At 32.5% G+C, this 21,383-nt stretch overlaps 1 protein-coding gene and 1 long non-coding RNA gene across 4 annotated transcripts in view; one reads left to right on the top strand and one right to left on the bottom strand.

Moving 5' to 3' along the window:
• Positions 1-21,383, bottom strand: part of LOC106878352 (PDF receptor) — a 320,701-nt gene that overhangs the window by 52,734 nt on the left and 246,584 nt on the right. For 2 of the 3 annotated variants that reach the window (XM_089356954.1, XM_089356953.1), the window contains exons 11-12: positions 17,338-17,423; positions 16,469-16,649 (exon numbers count right to left, since the gene is read on the bottom strand). In XM_089356954.1, coding sequence (XP_089213080.1) covers positions 16,469-16,649; positions 17,338-17,423 — 267 coding nt within the window. Of the gene's footprint in view, positions 1-13,768; positions 14,054-16,468; positions 16,650-17,337; positions 17,424-21,383 lie in introns of those variants that run through there. The other variant, XM_089356955.1, reaches the window with a different exon arrangement.
• Positions 4,700-20,822, top strand: LOC106878353 (uncharacterized). Its single transcript, XR_001410496.3, has 2 exons — positions 4,700-5,289; positions 20,515-20,822. It is a non-coding gene; the product is annotated as an uncharacterized LOC106878353 (long non-coding RNA).

Raw genomic sequence — 21,383 nt, 5'->3', positions numbered from 1 at the left:
TATTTCCCTGATGATGGGATCATTCTATGGAAATGAAACTTAAAATTCATATGTAATCTGGACGAATGTACTCCCGAAATGACCATTGGAACTCCCTATTTTGCTCTAACATGTTACTGTGATTTGGAGATTGTGGTTAACAGGTAGTTTATAGTAATATTGAAGTTTTTTCGAAAAAAGTTCATGTTTCGATAGAAGAGAAACCGCCAAAAAAATTATACAGTTTCATCTATTGATCCTGTACGAATCCTTTGTCTTCGTTACCCTCGTATCAAGGAGTGTTCGATACTGCTTTCAAACTACCAAAAGAGAATAGGGTACATCTACTTATAAACATTCGGTATTCCGAATAAACATGTATCCTGATTAGAAACCATACATCCAACGAACTTATATTTAGTCTGATGCGTTAATTATTATTCTTCACCTATTTTAACATAATTTTACTCTGTTCTTTACTAATGGAGGAATTTTGAGCAATTTCTTATACGAGAAAGTCATTTAGTAGTATTTCTGTTTAGCTTGTGTTTTTTTTTTACAGCTCCAGATGTTATTTAGACATTTAAATTTTAATATCTTTTGCTGTAGGTGGTATACTTCATTTTACAATATAGCAAAATATATGAGTGCAGCTGCATCCTAGCTCTTTGTTTTCCATTGCTGTGAGGGTGAACAGAACCTTAACCACTTCTTTTATCAATTACTTGTTTCAGTCATTAGACTGCGGCCAATTTGGGGCATCGCACTGAAGAACTGTTAGTCGCATGAATGGAGCGCTGGAGCCTGAAATTTGTGGGGAGGGGACTAGTCGATGACATCGACCCTAGTGTTTTACTGGTACTTAATTTATCGACCTGAAAGGATGAAAGACAAAGTCGACCTCGGCGGAATTTGAACCCAGAACGTAAAGACAGACGAAATACCGCTAAGCATTTCGCCCGGTGTGCTAACGATTCTGCCAGCTCAGCGTATGTATGTATGTATGTATGTATGCATGCATATATATATATATACGACGGGCTTCTCTCAGTTTCCGTCTACCAAATCCACTCACAAAGCTATAGTAGAGGACATTTGTACAAGGTAGTACGCAGTGGGACTGAACTCAGAACCATGTGGTTGGGAATCAAACTTCTTACCACACAGCCATATCTGGCCCTGTTGATTTCTGTTTTGGCGGTAACGGTAGGGTTTTAGCGCCTTTTAAATTAATATTAATGTCTACGGAAACTCATACGAATGCACTAACATCTGCGTGCACATGTATAGACGCAGACAAATACGCATACACATACATACTCATATACACGCACACACTAACATACACACGCACAGACGCACTTTTGCTCTCTTTTTCTCTCTCTTATTAAATTATGTAATAACGGAAATTAATGTAGGATTAAAAATATTAAACAAAGACGTATTCTTCCATGATTTCTTCAATTACTTTAATTTAAAACTGTGACAAGAAAATTTGTTGTGTTTTCATCGATTTTAAATTTTAATATTAATTCAATTAATGGCGATTTTTAGCAGTTTGACATGCTGGTCTTTTTCCTGTCTTCCAGAAATATAATTCTACTCAATAAAACTTGAAATATTTACTTTATTCAATAAAAAAGATCTATTAGTGAATATTTAAGAAGAATTAGAACATATGAAAAAATATAAACACCACGCAGCAAGCCATTGCTTATAATTAATCTGAATGCATTTGTTTCTTTAGATACATTTGTCATCTCTCTTGATCAATGGGATCCATATAAGATTTTGTTGTGAAAGATTTATCTGCTATAAATTGGTTATACTTCTACAATACACAAAATATTTTGATAATTATTTTTCTTATACAGTTACTAATAATATTTAAATATAAAAATATAATACAATTTTTTAAAATATTGAATGATTACGAGGGTCCAGCCGAGTAAGATTGGAATTTAAGGGGTCCGCAGCTATAAAATGGTTGAGCAAGACTGTTTTGGATAATAACTGTAGGTAATGAATTCGTATAGGCTCTCAGTGGCGTAATTCGTAACATAGACGTAAAAAATGTGATACGTCGAGGTTTGAATCTTACATGTTGGTCTTTCTCTTTTCTGCGAGGCTGTAAAAAGACCTCTGCGAAGTGAAATGATCTACAGCAACAAGCAGTTCACTCTCGCAAATCCCATACTAACTTATGATCTCAGATAATAAAAATCTCCATAAAACTGCGCATCGTCATTTCAATATACGTCTTTCTCACTCTACAACTACTGACAGTGTCCATATTGTTTCCACATGATCAAAATAACTTCTGTCTAATTTATTACAATCTGAAAGTCAGATGACTAGATATCATCTAATTAATTTCTTCTATGACGTAATTTTCATGACGTGACTACTTGTAAAAATAGTAATTTTGCATCATTAAATATGCAAAAACACAAGCAGACATAGATACACAATCATATTCACACACACATGATCGCTAGAACTGACATATAGTATGTGTATAGAGTTAAAATACAAATTAACCACCATCAACCGATGATTGGCACACAAACACAAAACATATGCATACATGAACGTGAAAACTTGTGATATATGTATGTATGTATGTATGTAGGAAGGTAGGTAGGTAGGTAGGTAGGTAGGTAGGTAGGTATGTATAGTTATATATATATGTGTGTGTGTGTGTGTGTGTGCGTACAGGGAGGAAATGGGAGTAAGGATGGGAACAGAATAGAGGGGAGAAATTACGCATTTATTTATTTAGTTGATCCTCCCGTAAAGATATAAGGTGATACACAATCATTCAACCATGAGTGCATTGCATCTTATAGCAGAAACAACTGTAAGCTAATGCAGCACATTTCCCTTCCGCGTACGAATTATCCGGCATGTTGCTACAAATTGTGCGTCTACTACTCACTCTTACGCACACGCCGTGCAACAAATGCCAGGTACTTGACCCAGATGCAAGACAATGTGACTGAACTCGCAATATCATGATTATGAAGAAAGCTTCCTAACAATTCCCTTACGCTGTGTCCACACCTACAGACTCATACACTCGTACACAAACAAACACACACGTATACACTCACACATATAGAAATGATGTAACTGAATACGCTGGAAATAACGTGTATGAACAGATATTTAAATACCCGTATATAACATCATTTGTGCTAAACAAACATTACTGCCATTGAGTATAGTTTAACCGAGTCTTATACACACACACACACACACATATATATATAACATAAAAGAATAAGGATCTGGAATCCGAGCAGGAACCTAACTAGTACTTTGCTGGATGTTCCCTACCATTGAATGATTGGGAGCATACAGAATTGTTTAACATTTACACGGTACTTTTCTCAATAGGTAAATCCAGATTTCGCTTCATTGGATTCCCTTTAGCATACAAGGTACAGTGTGTTCAAAAAGTCTATCCGCAATGATTTTTTTTCTCCAAGATGTATTTCAAAACATTTGTAGAAGAGTCAACTTTTGTATTAAAAATGAAGGACGACACTTTCAACATCTCTTATAAAGTTTTTTTAAAGTCTCATAAAGTCTAATATATTCCTTTGTAGTCTTATACCAACTTATAAATATTTATTTTGTAATAAAATACTTACTGCGTAGAGATGTTCATGAAGACGAGTGGAGAATGATGTTATCCTCAAACCGAGCTTATTACAGCATTGAATTTAATGAGAATTATGTTAGAATAATACTGTAATAAACACGTTTTGACGATGTATAATACTTTACTCCACCTTTTGATGGCTTCATTATACATACATATATATATATATATATATATATATATATATATATATATATATATATATATATATATATATATATATATATATATATATATATATATATATATATATATATATATATATATATATATATATATATATATATATATATATATATATATATATATATATATATATATATATATATATATATATATATATATATATATATATATATATATATATATATATATATATATATATATATATATATAGGCGTAGGAGTGACTGTGTGGTAAGTAGCTTGCTTATGAACCACATGGTTCTGGGTTCAGTCCCACTGCGTGGCACTTTGGGCAAGTGTCTTCTACTACTTTGGAGTTTTTATTCCCATATTAGCCACCTGATAAGGTCGGTATTTTAAATAACGATCTTATCCTTATTTATATATGTATATATATATATATATATATATATATATATATATATATATATATATATATGTATCTGCATGTGCATCCACACATCTAAGTGTGTGTTTGTGTGTGTGATTGTACGGGTTACACATCTAACCGAACAAGAAATAAAATAATCGGTATGTACAGATATTTAAATAAACATTCGCCTGTGACTGCCTTGTTCTACGCAAACAGACTTCCTCTTGATTGTAGTTTTACAGACTAATAGTGATGGGTTTATGCCATAGTTCATTAGCTTTTAGACTGACGTTAAATAATCTGTTGGAATGGTTATTTGCTTTCAATTATTGCCAACTAAACAAAGAAATCAATTTCCATGCCTTTTTGATTCCATTAAAATTTGATAATGCAATAAATGAAGAATCACGTAATTCAAACCAAATTTCTGAAATTGCTCTTTAATCAAAACTTCTATTAATAATTATGACATATTTCGTATTAAATAAAGTCACATCAGAATACTCCGAAGTTCTACGAAAACGTAAATTCTATGTTTGTCGGAGCTGATTGGATTGTTTGCAGAGTTTGGTATTAAGATTTCCGTTTCTTTTTTCTAAACATTTTTTTAATCATATTGGTTTCAAATTTTGGCACAGGGCCAGCAATTTCGTGAAAGTTGGCCAAGTCGATTACATCGATCCTAGTTCTCAATTGTTACTTATTTTAACGACCCCAAAATGATGAAAGGCAAAGTCGAACTCGGTGGTATTTGAACTCAGAAAGTAATGATGGACAAAATGCTTAGCAGCATTTTGTCCGGTGCAGTAACGATTCAGTCAGCTTTCCGCTTATGAACTTTTAATCAAATTAGCAGGAATTTGGTTTTTTTTAATTATTAGAATGTGTTCAAACACACACACACACACACACACACTGTTTTAGTTTTATCGTGGAGCTCCTTTGACCTATTCTTTTACTTGTTTCAGTCATTTGACTACGGCCATGCTGGGGCACCGCCTTGATACGTAGACCAATTTTGAGCTAATTTTAAGAAACAGGGAAATGCATATTTGTCACATACCTGGCTAATTCTCGTAGGAAAGGTATGTAGCAGAACTTTTCTTTAATCTTGACACAGCTATATCGAAGGTTATTTATAAAGCAAAACACCAAAAGAAGATCTGATAAGGTTTCCATAGACTTTGGCCATCGGTCAGCTGAATCAGAGCTAATTTACAGTTAAAACACAACCAACAACTGTTACATATTTTATCGGATGAGGGATTTAATTTCCTCTCATGTTATTTGAATGAAAAATGTAAAAAAAAAACCGGACATGACTGTTATGTTTCCACTAATAATTACTTTTTGGTAGAGAAAATATCAAGTAATTAAAACAATATATTTTATTACATAGCAACGTTACCCAAACGATTTTTCCAAAGAAAATTAAGTTTTCGCGCGCGAGCGTGTTTTGCAGTATATTATTTGTATGAGAAAATTGCTGGAGTTTATTTTCCGTCTCTAGATTTTCCAAACTTCTGCCTCGGCCTTTGCAACCGACTCATTGACTGTCATGAAAACTGTTAGTTTAAGACTTAACGCACAAATCTAATTGCTTACGCAATGTATTAATAAACATGGATGTGTGAAACTGGCGCTGTTCACAAATATTATTCCACACTTAGTAAGCTGCGGCAGTTTTTCAAAACAACAGAAAATCACTTATCTTTCTTGAAGCTTAGCTAGATTGTTTTTCTTCTTCTTTTGCTCTCGTGGATTGATCAATATATTTCTCATCGATCACTAATGTCTAAGTCACCAAGCTTATATGGAATGAGCATCTTGAAAAATCTAATTTCCCTTCATGGAAAGTATTTTTTTCGATAAGATATTTGGTTGAATATTTACTTAAACATGGTTGAATATCATAATAGCAACAAAGTTATCTTTGTTTTCTTTTTCGTTTAATCTCTAATATGAATCTATCGATAATGTGAATGATTCATTAGTCACATGTGCACTGTCGCACGATCTTCAAACTAATAAGTATTTCTCCCCTTTCTCTGGTGTTCGTTAGGTTTTGAAGATCTCACAGGTTTCATACAAATGCTTCCATTTCACTCGGAATATTCCTTATGACGGTGATTCCATATGGATCACCAATAAGCTGGTGAGATTTGCAAATACTTCATATTTTTAAATACAATTTTCAGCATTTCCTAAGCTTTCAAAGAGCATAGCGTGAATTTGATTCTGATTCTCATGGTAGCCACCAACCTATGGCATTGGCTATGAAACAACGTAAGTAATTTCGATGTCGTCAGCTGTCTGAAATAAAACGATTAAAGGAAATATAACAAAGAAAAATTTAGAATAATGCTCTTATCAATATCGACGGTCAGTGTTAAGGATTTCTATATCATTAATGTTCTCGTTTAGCTCTGTGTACATACGTACGTACGTACACACATACAACTATTCATACATACCTTCTTACATATAAACATGCATACATGCAAACATACATATAAACGTACATACATAATGCATGCATACATATATATATACACACAGAATTCGTTGTCAGAAGACTTGTCAAAAACTGCGCCTGCTATTTCAACTATTATAATATCAGCCAACTTAAAGAAAAAAAAATGTTTGCGGAAAGCCATTATGGAAGACTGTCAGAAATATAAAGAATCTGCTGACGTCATCGTCATATAATCGCAACTCAAGTCAATTAACACATATACATCAATTTAAAATCAATTTAACACTGTAGTTTGTGTTGAAAGTATCCAAGTTCTCTATGAAGTTGTTTTCTATATGAAAGAAAATAACGCCTCATATTAAATATGGACAATTTTGTTAAATATTATATGAATATACATGAATATATGGCACTATCAACTATTGAACATCTAGTTCCTATCTGAATATGGCTGTTCTTACTCTGAAGCAACGCCTTACAAATGTCAATACTGTATGTGTTGAAGATGTTATCTGACCTCATCCAACCAGGTGATAAAAAACACACATAAATAAAACAAAATGAAGAATGTTCGCTACTTGCGATGCAAAATAAGATATAAAGATGCCATGTTTAAGTCTAAAGTGAATAAGTCGGTTGCATTTTCAGTTACATGATGTAATCCAACCTCTTATGGGCAAATCAGTAAATGTATGACTCAAAACGTTGAGTGAGAAAATGTGTTACGAAGACATTGAAGAAGGAACTTCATTATCAAAATTAGCCATAGCACTGAATCGGGAACCATAATCAATCAGAATTTTACCTCTAATCAAGAAGTTGTTTATTGAAGACTGAGAAGAAACACCAGTAAAATACTCTTAGAAAATTTGCAAATCATTTTGGTCTAAAAGCTGGAATTTAAGAGGTATTCCAACTACAATGCATCATAAACGAATATTTTGGAAGACTATTTCAACTGACATCAACAATAACACATATGATAAAAACCGCGAAATTTCCAGTAAACCTGTGAGAAAGTTATTATAAATGGATAGCTCCTGGGCTAGACCTGTCAATATTAGTAAAAGATATTGACACTAACAGAAGATCATTCATCTATATATTTATACAAGTTACAGAAAGTGAAATTGAGTTGGCAAACTTGTTTGCCATTGCACAGAAAAAATATAACTATGAAGGAAAATACTATAGATTATTATACCGAAAAACTTTAGGCTTATTTCTTGTTTAAATACGATATATAAGTGTTATACAGGCAGAAAGCAACAAATGTTTACAATGCTATTGCAAATACAAAGAGATATTGACTGAAGGAAGGCAAGTTGAAAAAAAGAGGTTGTGGGACTGCGTCGAACTTATAAATAACAATGCTGTTTTGTTTGTAGTAAGACAAAGACTCAACGGAAACATTTTGGTCGACAAACTGGATCAGAGAAAGGTATATGTCTGCAGCCCTGGTTGTCGCCATTCAAAAGCTTACAAAGATCTCTAAACCATCTTCACCCTACCAACAGACAGCACGATAGCTGTCTCTGGGGTCTTTATGTTTTTCGATACAAAATACCAACCAACCGTTTTCTTTGTCCTTGTATTTATTTCACAAACTTCCAGTAATTATTATTTGCTAAGTTCCATAAAAGCAAGAAATACACATGAATTCATAATTCTGTTGATGATGAGGCAAACATTCAAATTTCCAAATGTCTAAAACACTGGAAAAAATAGATACGCACCACTGGCAGAACCTGATATATATATATATATATATATATATATATATATATATATATATATATATATATATATATATATATATATATATATATATATATATATATATATATATATATATATATATATATATATATATATATATATATATATATATATATATATATATATATATATATATATATATATATATATATATATATATATATATATATATATATATATATATATATATATATATATATATATATATATACATATATATATATATATACATATATATATATACATATATATATATATATATATATATATATATATATATATATATATATATATATATGTATATATATACATACATACACACACATACATATATATATATGTGTATGTGTGTGTATATATTTCTGTGTGAGACGTTTGAGGTATGTGTTGTTTGAAAGAGTATGTATATTGTTTATAGCGCAAAAGCCTGTATAATCCATGCCTTAACCAGACACACAAATATTTGAAAATTCTTTCCTGGATGTTTTAAGGAGGTTGAATGCAATTAAACTGATTATCAGTTGGCAAAGAACAAATTTTGAGTCTGTGTGATGGAATCTACTCAATTTTATTTTTGCCAACAGTATATACGGATAATGATGATTCTGCCTCGCTTTTGTGCATAACCACAAATTTTATACAAACAAAATAAATTGAATATATATGTATACACACACACACACACACACACACACACACACACACACACACACACACACACACACACACACACACAGACACACACACACACACACACACACATATATATATATATATATATATTCAATGGAAAATGCTTTTACAACACAATTTTCTCGGTTTCTTTTAAAGGTGAAATCGAAAGAAATAATTTAAACAAAATATTGTTCAGAGATAAAACTTTTAAAAAATAAGAGAACGCACAAATTATATGGATGCTATCTGAAACATGACATCGTACGTTTATGGAAAAAATGTGATATGCGGTAATTTATTTCACTGCCATGTCACACACACAACACACACACACACATACACACACACACACACGCACACATACACACACACGAACACACACAGAGACATATACACAGAGATATACATAAACACACACACGCATATATACACCTGCACACAAGCCGCAGACAAGAACGTCTATGGACATATGGATATTACATGCATACCAACACATATATACGTGGCATACACAGGTGTATGTATATGTGTGTATATGTATATGCATATATATTTGCATGTGTGTACATGTGGCTATAGAATGTATGCACACTTTTGTATATATGTGTATGCACACAAACACAGACATATTTATGTATATATATATATATATATATATATATATACTTATAAATGTATAAGTGTACGCGTGTGTATATATAGAAAGAAAGAAGGAAAGAGAGAGCGAAGGAGAAGTGTGGAAGAAATCTATACACCTGTATAAGTTCTAAATCGTGTTATTTTCTTGTTTTAAACAATTTATACTCTTCTAAAATTTCCCGTTTCTTCTTTTTGTTTTCAATTACACAATTTTTTTTCTATTCTATTCCAGCCTTATTTTATTTACGCTGACTTTTGCTCCTTTGTGTATTTCCCCCACCTCTCTCTCAGTCTCTCTCTCTCTCTCATATATATATATTGTCTCTGAGTATGCATATATATATATATATATATATATATATATATATATATATATATGCAGAGAGAGAGAGAGAGGGGGCAGGGGGAGAGAGATAAATAGATAAATAGATAAACCGTGTATCTTTCAATATTGAAAAATTTTAAATTCTACAGTTTCGTGGTATTTTGTTACTTTATATTACGTAATTCGTATTGCAACTAATATTATTTATATTGGTATGGTATTTTTATCGATATTTATTTCATAGTATAACGGTTATTATTTTTAGAAAATGCAGCTATCTCCTATAACATGGATCTGATCATCATCTGAAAAGCTGCTTCCACTTTATATAATTTTTGATCCTATATTTCTTTCTCAAACATTATATTTTCTTACAAACGCTAAACTTCCAACTCTAAGCCCCTTATCACTCCGTATTCTGCCTTCTCAAAACTTCTCTCAATTCAAATCTTGTCTGTTGTCTGCTGTTTCAAATGAAAAGCTATTTTGAAACTGCTCTCTCTCTCTCTCTCTCTCTCTCTCTCTCTCTCTTACTCTCTGTTTGAAACGAGAAGCCATATTGAAATCTAGTCTTTCTGTCGTCTGCTTCTTGAGATTAAATCAATACTTATTGAATGGTTATTGCTAATTAGTCAAGTATTCATTAATCAGTCGATATGCATATCAACAGGAAATCTGCTCTAATATTTGTTACAGCATTTAGTCAACATTAATTGCTTCACAACTGTAAATTTTGAGGCCATTGGAACTTTTGTTGTTGCTGTATTCTAATAATGATTCTAATAATTAAAGCAGTAAATTTTAAATGGTAAATAATTAGTAAGTAATTAGTGTTCTTGGTATTATTAACGGTGATGATATTGTTGAATGTGATGTTGTTGGTAGTGTTAGTGAGTTAGTAGTGTTGGGGGGGGGGTTGATATAGGGATTTTCGTGATAAAGATTCTACTTAAAAAATGATAATTATATTCTTGATTGTAATGATGATTATAATGATGGTATTGGTCTCGCTTATGGTGGTGGTGATAATGAGAATTGTTTATGACGTTGTTGTTGTATTGCAGGTCAGCAAACCTGATATTAAAGACGTTACCACGGCGACCATCCCATCTTTTCCTTCTCCTTCTGTTATTTGTAGCATATTGAAAAATCATGGCGGTTCACTTAATGACTTGCGAGAAACTCTATAAACGTCATGGTGTTAGTGATGGCGATGATGATGATGATGATGGAGATGATGATAATGATGATGACGATGATGATGATGATAAGGACGAGGAGTATAATGACAATGACGACAAGAATGATGATAATGGTAGCGATGATGATGATGATGATGGTGATGCTACTAATAACATAGTCCTTTTACTATATTTGGTGTTGATTGAAGGAAGCGTTTGCACAGCAGTTCATAATTACAATGAAACTATTCTTGCAGCTACAAAAGCAACAAATGTTGTTGTTGTTGCTGTTGCTGTTGTTATTCCATGTTGTAGCGATGTCAGCGATGTTGCTGACAATGATCTAAACGGCTGTGGTTGTGAGGGCGTCATAATGATAATGAGGATAAGAATAATTGATGATGAATGATGATGATGATGATGATGATGATGATGATGATGATGATGATGATGATGATGATGATGATGATGATGATGATGATGATGATGATGACAATGTTGAGGATGGTGATAGTAATGAAGTTGACGATGGTGATTAAGGTGATGATAGTGATGACGATGACGACGACGACGCCGGCAAAGTAATTGTACTGCTGCTGCTGCTGTTGCCGATGATGATGATGATGATGATGATGATGATGACGACGATCACGATGATGATGAGGATAATGATAAAGGCGACAGTGTTGTGCCGGTGGTACTGGAAACTGCGGAATGATAAAATGGCGGCTGGTGGCGTTTATCTGTGGATTTTTCAAGATTGCAGTCAATCTAGGTGTTGTTACGTCACGTTAGCTAAACACGGCTAAACGAATAAATCTGTATGCAAATGATGAAAGCTCTAAACAAACATAGTTTCAATCGATTTTCCGAGAGAAATGATACTCAGATTTTCTTGTATTTATTACGGCATTTACTAGAAGTTTTAAAGGCGCTTCAGGGAAATTTGGTTTCGTAAATTCAGCACTTGTAACATTTTAATGAAGTTAAAAGCATTTCTATCCTCTAGGATTCCTAACCACTTATTCTGACGTAATTATGTCAGTTAGCTGCACCCCCACACACACATAGATAAATATACATATATACATATATACATAGGTACAAATATGTACATTTGTACTTGTGTGTATATATATATGTACACACACACACACACACACACACACACACACACATATATATATATATATATGTAATATACATGCACACATATTTGTACATACGTAGAAAAATTTATATGACATTCTAAACATTCTCCATTTGAGATTCTTTAACTGAATATATGCACACATTTGGTTGTGTGCATAGAGGAAAGCACGTACGTAAAAAGGTACGCACAAACACACACACACGCACACACATCCATATACACACACAAGCACCCAAGTATTTAAGACCCATGTTCATACATGCCATAAGTGATGATGCATAAACCTACATATATATATACACACAGACTAACTCAACCGGGTATTTACAAACCCTGGGACCTGTTCTGATTAAAACAATTCTTTTTTTAACGACTGTCTGAACGCCATGAACAAGAACTTAAAAATAAATCTTAAAGAAAACACACACACACACACACATATACAAAAGCATGCATACGCACACACACAGTTCAGACTGTATGTTTTAGCCAACCGTAAATGCTAAACACAGATGTAAGGACGCTTCGTCTTAACTGACAACGATTTTGGAGAGAAAACGATGCATCAGCCGTACTACATTCAATCCTGTATTCGACTGTTTACCTTCCATTCCTCTCTGTGGTTTATGCTCATACTACTTCTTGCCTCTCTCTAGCCCCCACTTTTCGCACAGATTCCAGTGTAGCACTTTCGCTACCTGGTTGTGTCGCCACAACTTGTATTGGTTTTGGACATGTCTAGGGCATTCGCTCGTGAGATGGCCAATGGCTTCATTAATTCTATTGAAGATGCAACACAGCGGAGACGCTTGCTTATTCCTCAGCTTAACCCTCCAGTTCGTGGCCAGAGCTTGGTCCTGCGCTGCCAGTATAGCGCTCCCGGTCTCTTTTTTAAGGATTCCTTTCATCAGCCAATCCCACCTTTTTTTCCAGCAACTTCTGCTGTGGCTACATAGAATTGATTGTGTAGTCTCTATACTATTATCATCATTAAGGCGGCGAGCTGGCAGAATCGTTAGCACGCTGGACGAAATGCTTAGCGATATTTTGACCGTCGATACGTTCCAAGTTCAAATTCCAGCGAGGTCGACTTTGCCTTTCGTCTTTTCGGGCTCGATAACTTAAGTACCAGATGCGTACTGGGGTCGATCTAATTGACTGTCTTCCCTCCCTCCAAAATTTCATGCCTTGTGCTTATAGTAGAAAGAATATCATTCACTTGATAACAATGGCACTCTTCTTTTTTTGCAATTATTATTATTATTATTAGTAGTAGTAGTAGTAGTAGTAGTAGTAGTAGCAATAGTAGTAGTAGCAGCAGCAGTAGCAACAACATTAGTGTCAGCAAAATTAGTATTTTATTTTGCCTTACTGAAGAAAAGCCTTGTAATAAATTCTGGACAGGAATTAAGACGTCCAAAAAACTCAAAATGGCTTCCCACCCACAGCATTACGCAAAGCGAGCTTGCGTTAATGGGGAAACACCCCTATACACCGCCACACGCCCCCGCTGCCTCCAGGCTTTACACTAGATTTCCATTTTCTCTCATGTTTGACGGCACTGTGACATGAAGCCTTCGAGGAAATTCTTTTGAAAGTCTTGATAATCTACGTGTCTTCTCTAGATAAAAATTTAAAAAAAAAAAGAGCAGGAAACAAAACAAAACAAAGCAACACATTTGTGGGAGGAACTTCGTTTGAGTTGATTATGCACAAGTGAGAGGAATCGTAGTTTAGTTACACCTTGCAGAATTAATTATTGGAAATAAGATATACAATAATTAAAAGAACACATTACTAGCGTCACCTACATTTTTAAAGATTTAAGCCCTAAGGGAATCATACATTTGCAAATGGCAATCATTAAGCATTAGTGAAGAAGGTGTTTAGCTAATAAAATGTTGGAATTATCGTACGTGAATTATTAACTCTATTAGCTATACAATGAATATATAACAGTAATATATATACATCTAATTTATCAGCTCTGTCAGCAAGAAATAAATATATAAAAGCTACAATAATATATAGAAATATCTGAACTCTATTAGATACTAATAAATATTTATTCACGAAGTTTAAACGTTCTTTAAGAAGAATATCTATGTCCAAGCATGCATACAAGAACACGTTCACTTACATACGAGCAGGCACACACGCAAAAGCGCACACGTACGCACACACTGAAACGTAGCTACATAAACTTATGTAACACACATAACCAGGAGATCAAAGACTAACAGCCAAAACAAGCAAACATTATAAAAGAGGAAAAACGGTACACATACGGGGGAGGGGGCACAATCACAGACACACACACACATAAATATATATCTATCTATCTATCTCTATATATATATATATATATATACATACGATGGGCTTGTTTCAGTCTACCAAATGCATTCACAAGGCATTGGTTACCCGAGGCTATAATAGAAGATACTTACCCAAAGTTCCACTCGCCTAACATGTATATATATATATATATATAATCGCACACTTATGAAATGTTATGAAATATGGAATCACACATATACAGACATATTTGTTTGCAACTGACTGGAAGAATGAATATGAGTAGTTAAATAATTCCTTGTAATAGAAATGTATCAATTCTATATCATCGTTTTTTTTTTATTTCTTTCAACTGGCTTATATTCAAAATAGAAACTGAAGTAGAAATGACAATTTGCCATTAGAGTTGACGAGATTTTCGCGTCAGATTTAATGGTGCATAATCATTCCTACTTCAATCTGTCTTTGAATAAATGTGGATTCAGACTACCCCTCCAAGCAACCAATGATACTAGTGGGTTGGTATAGTGCTAGTAAATGGTGTGTATGAACGCACGCACACACACACACATATAGAGTCATACATACATTATATATGATTAATTAATGTACATATTATACAAAAACATGCGCATACACACGCATATACATATGTATATATATATATATATATATATATATATATATATATATATATATATATTTATATATATATACATATATATATATATATATATATATATATATATATATATATATATATATATATGCATATTTTTATATATGCACATATATACATATATACATAACACATACATACATGCATACATATATAAGTACATATATATATATGTGAGTGTATATATATATTTATATATATATATATATATATATATATATATATATATATATATATATATATATATATATATATATATAACACAAATATGACTTTGTGTACGCTCGATTTACAATATGCTTTCTGTCCTGCGCGTGACACACAGACACACACTTGATAAAACACTCGAAACAGACGAAGAGAATACTCAATCAATTTTAGTATTCCTAGGCAAGAACACAAGATTCACAAGAAAGAAAGATGTAAACATTCTATGGAATGTATTTTAAGTGTTACTAGATTTTAATTGGTTGATTCAGACCACCACTTAAATATATTACGATGTTAGTGGAATTATATTGAAATATATTTGGATAATGCAGCTTGTTTACACATTTCTCTTTAAGACAACTCGATATAACTTTTAAGAACGAATGTCTCGTAAATTTGCAAGTAATATATGAAGATCTAACATTTATAATTATTTGATCAACTTAATTACATTTCAAGGAATTTCTCCAATAATTGAAGTTAGTTGTCTTCTTTTGAAATCCACTTTTAACATTTTCTTTGTCATCATTTAATAGGACAAAAAATAAAATAAAATGAAATAAAATAAAATAAAAGGAAATTTGGATATATTTTTCTATTCTTATTAAATACTTGAAACCAATTTGATTTCTCTAAAGTACCAAAGAAATTCCTTAAAACTGCATTCTTTTAAAAGCACGTTTTCTTTTAATCTCCTCTTAGTTATAATTTATAAGTAAACTTTGGAAGTAATACTTATTTGTCACAGCATAGTTAATCAAGAATTTATAACATAATTATCGAATTAATAATGATTCTCAGTAAATGCAACTGTTGTTGACAGTGTGGAGTAGTGTAGGAATGACTTACCTCGCTATTAAGGAAGCAGTATATCAATGAAATACCAAAACCCTGAAAGGAAATGAGGAAATATGATATGTAGGCCCAGGTACCAAAGAGGGCTACGTTCTCTTGAGATGGTTCGATCATCACAACGAAGTTGGTAATGCCAAGTAGCGGAAGAAGCACTATGGCTGCTTTTACAGCTTTTCTGGAATGGAAAATAAGAATGGCTTCATTTGAATTAAGGTACTGGGTCTTTATTAAACAAGTATAATTTTCAATTTTAGTATTGGACTAGCAAATATCAGATTACGATTCAGTATATTTTGATGGTATCTGGTTCGGACACAGTTTTGCATACAACAACTCAATTATATGTTTATGTCCCTTCTGAGTTACTAAACCTTCAGAAGGTTTAGCCAATAATATCGAGCTTTGGTGGCATGAATATTGAAATCAATTATAAGAGAATCAGAACAAAACACCTATCAATAAGTAATTAAAACGTACAAGGTATATATATTTGATGTTAGTTTGATTCAGCTTTATTTTATTTTTTACATTAATCGTATTTCGGCGAGAATTCTTTCGTCACACTTCTGTGACCTCATCAGTGGTCCTTTGCTTTCTTCTTTCTTATTTGTGTCTTTCCTTACCAAGGACAAAATGGCTGATCGTTAGTAAGGAAAGACACAAGATGAACAATAATCCATGGATATGCAACCAGTAAATGATTGCATAGAGATATTACCATAAGACCAGCTTCCTTCATCAGAAGAAAGAATTGACAATAGCCGTTCACTTAGTAGTGCGAAGGATTTAAAAGACCTTTCTTCTTGAAAAAATAAAATATTTAAGCATTCATATTATTATATTCAAAGATGTTTCTTACTTACCTTAGTGTTTCCGCTTCATTGGTGTGGCTTTCACGAAGTTTGGTGATTAATATTCTCATTATATTGAACAAAAATGTGAGATTTATCTATAAATTTAAGAAATGTCGGAAAAAAACTGTGTAAATATTAGGATCGAAATTTCTTTGAAACAGTATTTCTTCATGCAAAGAACTATAAGCTTATAGAAATATACAAAATCATATTCGGGGTATAGGTGTTTATGATATCACAAACTGTTATCTAAATAGCACAATAAAAGTAAAGCATATCTTAGACATAACATTTTCATATACCAACGCTAAGGAAATACGTGATGGTTCCAGACTCTTCAGATCATTACGATATTGCCGTTAATAATAATCAATAAATAAAAAGTTTTTTTCCCAAAATTCTGGCGACCTTTTTTCTCAATATATATATTTATATAAGCGAACTTTGTGTCCTACTCAATGTGGACATCAAAGAAATCGAAAATATTGAGGAATATAAGGATGTAGCCAGGGAGCTGAGGAGACTGTGGTAGACCATGATAACAGGTATTACTGCGATAATTGGTGAATTTGGCACAGCACCTAAAATGCTATGTAAAAGGACTGAAAGAGCATGGAATTGAAACTGGAATTGTCAATCTGCAGAAAAATGCCATCCTACATTTTGCAAGAATCCTAAGGAAGATTATCGAGATTTGAGGAGATTTGTTGTCATTAAACCTCAAGATAAAAAAAATGCTAAGTAAATTAGCATGCAGTAGCGTAAAAGCAACAATAACAACAACAACAATAGTAATGGTTTCTTTTATTTTCCTTTCGTGAATCTTTCCTCAGCCCTTTGTTTCGGAACCCATCGTAGTTCCTCGTCTTTGTTCAGGTAAACCGTTCCCACCCTGCCCTTATTCTCTCCGAAATGTCAGCATCCGTATCTCGGCCTATATTCACTGTGTGTTTTAGCTGTGCTCATGTTAAAAAGTTTGTATAGTTTCTGTGTGTATGTGTGTGTGTGTGTGTGTGTGTGTGTGTGTGTGTGTGTGTGTGTGTCTGATTCCCCCTCCTCTTCTGCTTTCCTTTACACTCTGTATGTTCTGCTTCTTTTCTAATCCCCCATTCTACTTTTATTGATCATGTTCACCTTCTTCACCTCACTCTTCCCCTCAATTCAGGTCCGTTTCTCGTTTATATCTACTCCTCTTTCTCTCGCTGTATATTGCTCTCTCTCTCTCTCTCTCTCTCTTTCTCTCTCTCTTTCTCTCTCTCTCTCTCTCTCTCTCTCTCTCTCTCTCTCTCTCTCTCCTTCTGTCTCTTTCCCACTTCTCTTCCCCTTTCAACACTTAATACTCCTCATACAAATTTTCTAGTGTTTTCAAATCTTTTGATATCAAATGTTATTTTATTCAAAACAATTATCTGCCACAACACAATCTTTGTTTATATTTCTCTACATTGTCATTGAATTCCTTGAGTCCTCTTCTCTCTTCTCATTTATTTGTTCATCCACTTCAGATCCTCTACACTTTACTTCTATCATTCCTTATCCTCTTTCATTTACCACATATGCTCTCCCCCACTCTCGCCATTGATAACTGACGAACTCCTTTATGTCCCTTTTTCGTTTCACTTATGGTATTGTTTTCCTCGGTAACAGCTAATTCTTAAGAACAGTTTTCATTGCTATGTATTTCTCTCTCTCTCTTTCTCCTTTCTTCCCTCTCTCTCTCTCTCAACATTCTTCCGCTTGGAACTTTTCCAGTTTCTTCGGACGCTTGACATAGAAAGTTATTAAAATTAATACTGTCCCCAATCAGTTTTTGTTTAGATGTCTTTATTTTCCGACAACCGATTTATTTATTTTACATTTCTTGAAATTATATGTTTACAATTTATCTTTAACTTATGGCTTCCGGTCAGCAATCTGACCAGAAGCCATATATATATATATATATATATATATATATATATATATACACACATATACATATACACATGAATATATATATCTAAATATATACATATATATATATATATATATTTACATATATATATACACATGTATATAAAAATATATACTTTTACATATATTAATATATACACACACACACACATATATATATATATACATGTATATATATATATATATATATATATATATATATATATATATATATATATATATATATATATATATATATATATATATATATATATATATATATATATATATATATATATATATGCATGCATAAACAAACTATCATATATGTGTGCTTTACCAAAGAAGTATACTTGTTTGCACGTTGGTCGGCATGAATGTGTGCAAGAAACAAACACACAAAGAAATGATAGATTGTTGATGAAAAAAAATCAAATCTTTCCGCGTTTTTCTCTTTTAATTTGCTACATAATATTGGAATATTCATTATTTCCTTTATTGTCGAAATACCCGAAGAAAAGTCTGTCGTATATAAACGAGATTATATTGTGCTATTTGTCGTTAAGCAAAGCTTAAATAATGCAGAATGCGTTGGAAAAGATTAAGCTACACAGCTTACAGATTGTATAAATTATTTTTTGCTAAGGGTTATTTAAAATGAACTAACACATATATTTCATTAACTACAAAGAAGATTACATCAAGTTAAAAACACTAGCCATCCCTCATAAAAGCTTTGCATTCGAGTATTGTTTTAATCGTTCTTAGAATAATTCTCGCTTCGGATTAAAATATACGAAAAAGATAAATATGTATGCAACATCGAAAAGGTTTTAGGAGTTATGTATTTGAGGAGGTAGAAAAATTTTTCACCTGAAACTTATGTACAATTAATTATTTCATATCAGAAGCCAAAAGTTCAAACACGCGCAGATTCATGAATATTATGAATTAAATTTAGCGGTTATGAAGTCACTGCAACTTAAAAGGATGCAATCGCATTTATTCACGCACAACTACGACTTACTTTCCATTCGTCTCTAATTTTCCATATACACCCCCCCCCCCCCCACACACACACACAATTATAGATTACTATTCCGATAAGATAAAAAAGTACTCCATCCCGTGAGAGATAAGAATCATTTAATGTAACGTAATTTAAAAGCAATCATGAAATCTTATTTTAATTCTTTCATTAACAATTTAATCCTAAAATCTCAGCTTTTCTTTGATTTTTTTTCTTTAACATAGTTTTGAAATGCGGACATTCGGAATCTGCCAAATGCACTCACAAGGCTTTGATCGACCCGAGGCCACAGTAAAAGACATTTGCTTAAGGTGCTATGCTGAGGGACTGAACCCTGAACCATGTGGCTGAGAAGCAGGCTTCTTACCACGCAACCACGCCTGTGCCATACGTTATCTTCATAAAGTTGAAATGCAAAGTTAACCTCGACAGGATTTAAACTCAAAACGAAAATGTCCGGAATTAATATCGTCTTTTGCTCCCTCACTTCGTCAGTTCTATCACTTTCCTAATAAACGTTGTATGATATTTAGTTACAGTGTGATAAACTCCAATGCGGGATTTTCTTTTGTCCGTTATAATTATATTCTAGATCGTACAGATATTTTGTTGCATTTCATTTTTTCCAGATCGATAAAATAAGAATTATTAAAATATGCTCATTATCAGTTCTTTTGTATCTGTCCCATAAATTTCGGAATCTGGTGTCAAAATTAAAAATCAATATTTGAATCTATGAAAGTAAAAAGTACAATTATGTAAATAGAAAAATAATTAAAATTTGAAACAATTATATTGCCTTTCACCAATTTTATTATCTTACATGAGATTAGTATAATCTGTGTCAATCATTACATATAATATTTATTGTCCATTCGAATCCTGCTGGAGGTGACTCTACCTTCCGGTGCTGAAGAAATAAAGTACCAGTTATTTACTGAGGTCGATTAAATTGACCGACTTTTCTCTTTCCTGAAAATTCTGGTCTTTTGCGTGTTAAATCTTATAAGGTTACTCCCATTAAAATAATCCGAATAAAAGCTGTCTTAAGAGGTTTCTTAAAGATTTTTATCTTACACTCCTGTTGCAATTA

Source organism: Octopus bimaculoides, chromosome 9, assembly GCF_046866305.1.
Source record: "Octopus bimaculoides isolate indiv1 chromosome 9, ASM4686630v1, whole genome shotgun sequence".
In the NCBI taxonomy this organism is placed as follows: Eukaryota; Metazoa; Mollusca; class Cephalopoda; order Octopoda; family Octopodidae; genus Octopus; species Octopus bimaculoides.
Note: the sequence above shows the minus strand (reverse complement) of the source record. Positions and strands in the feature narration are given on the sequence as shown.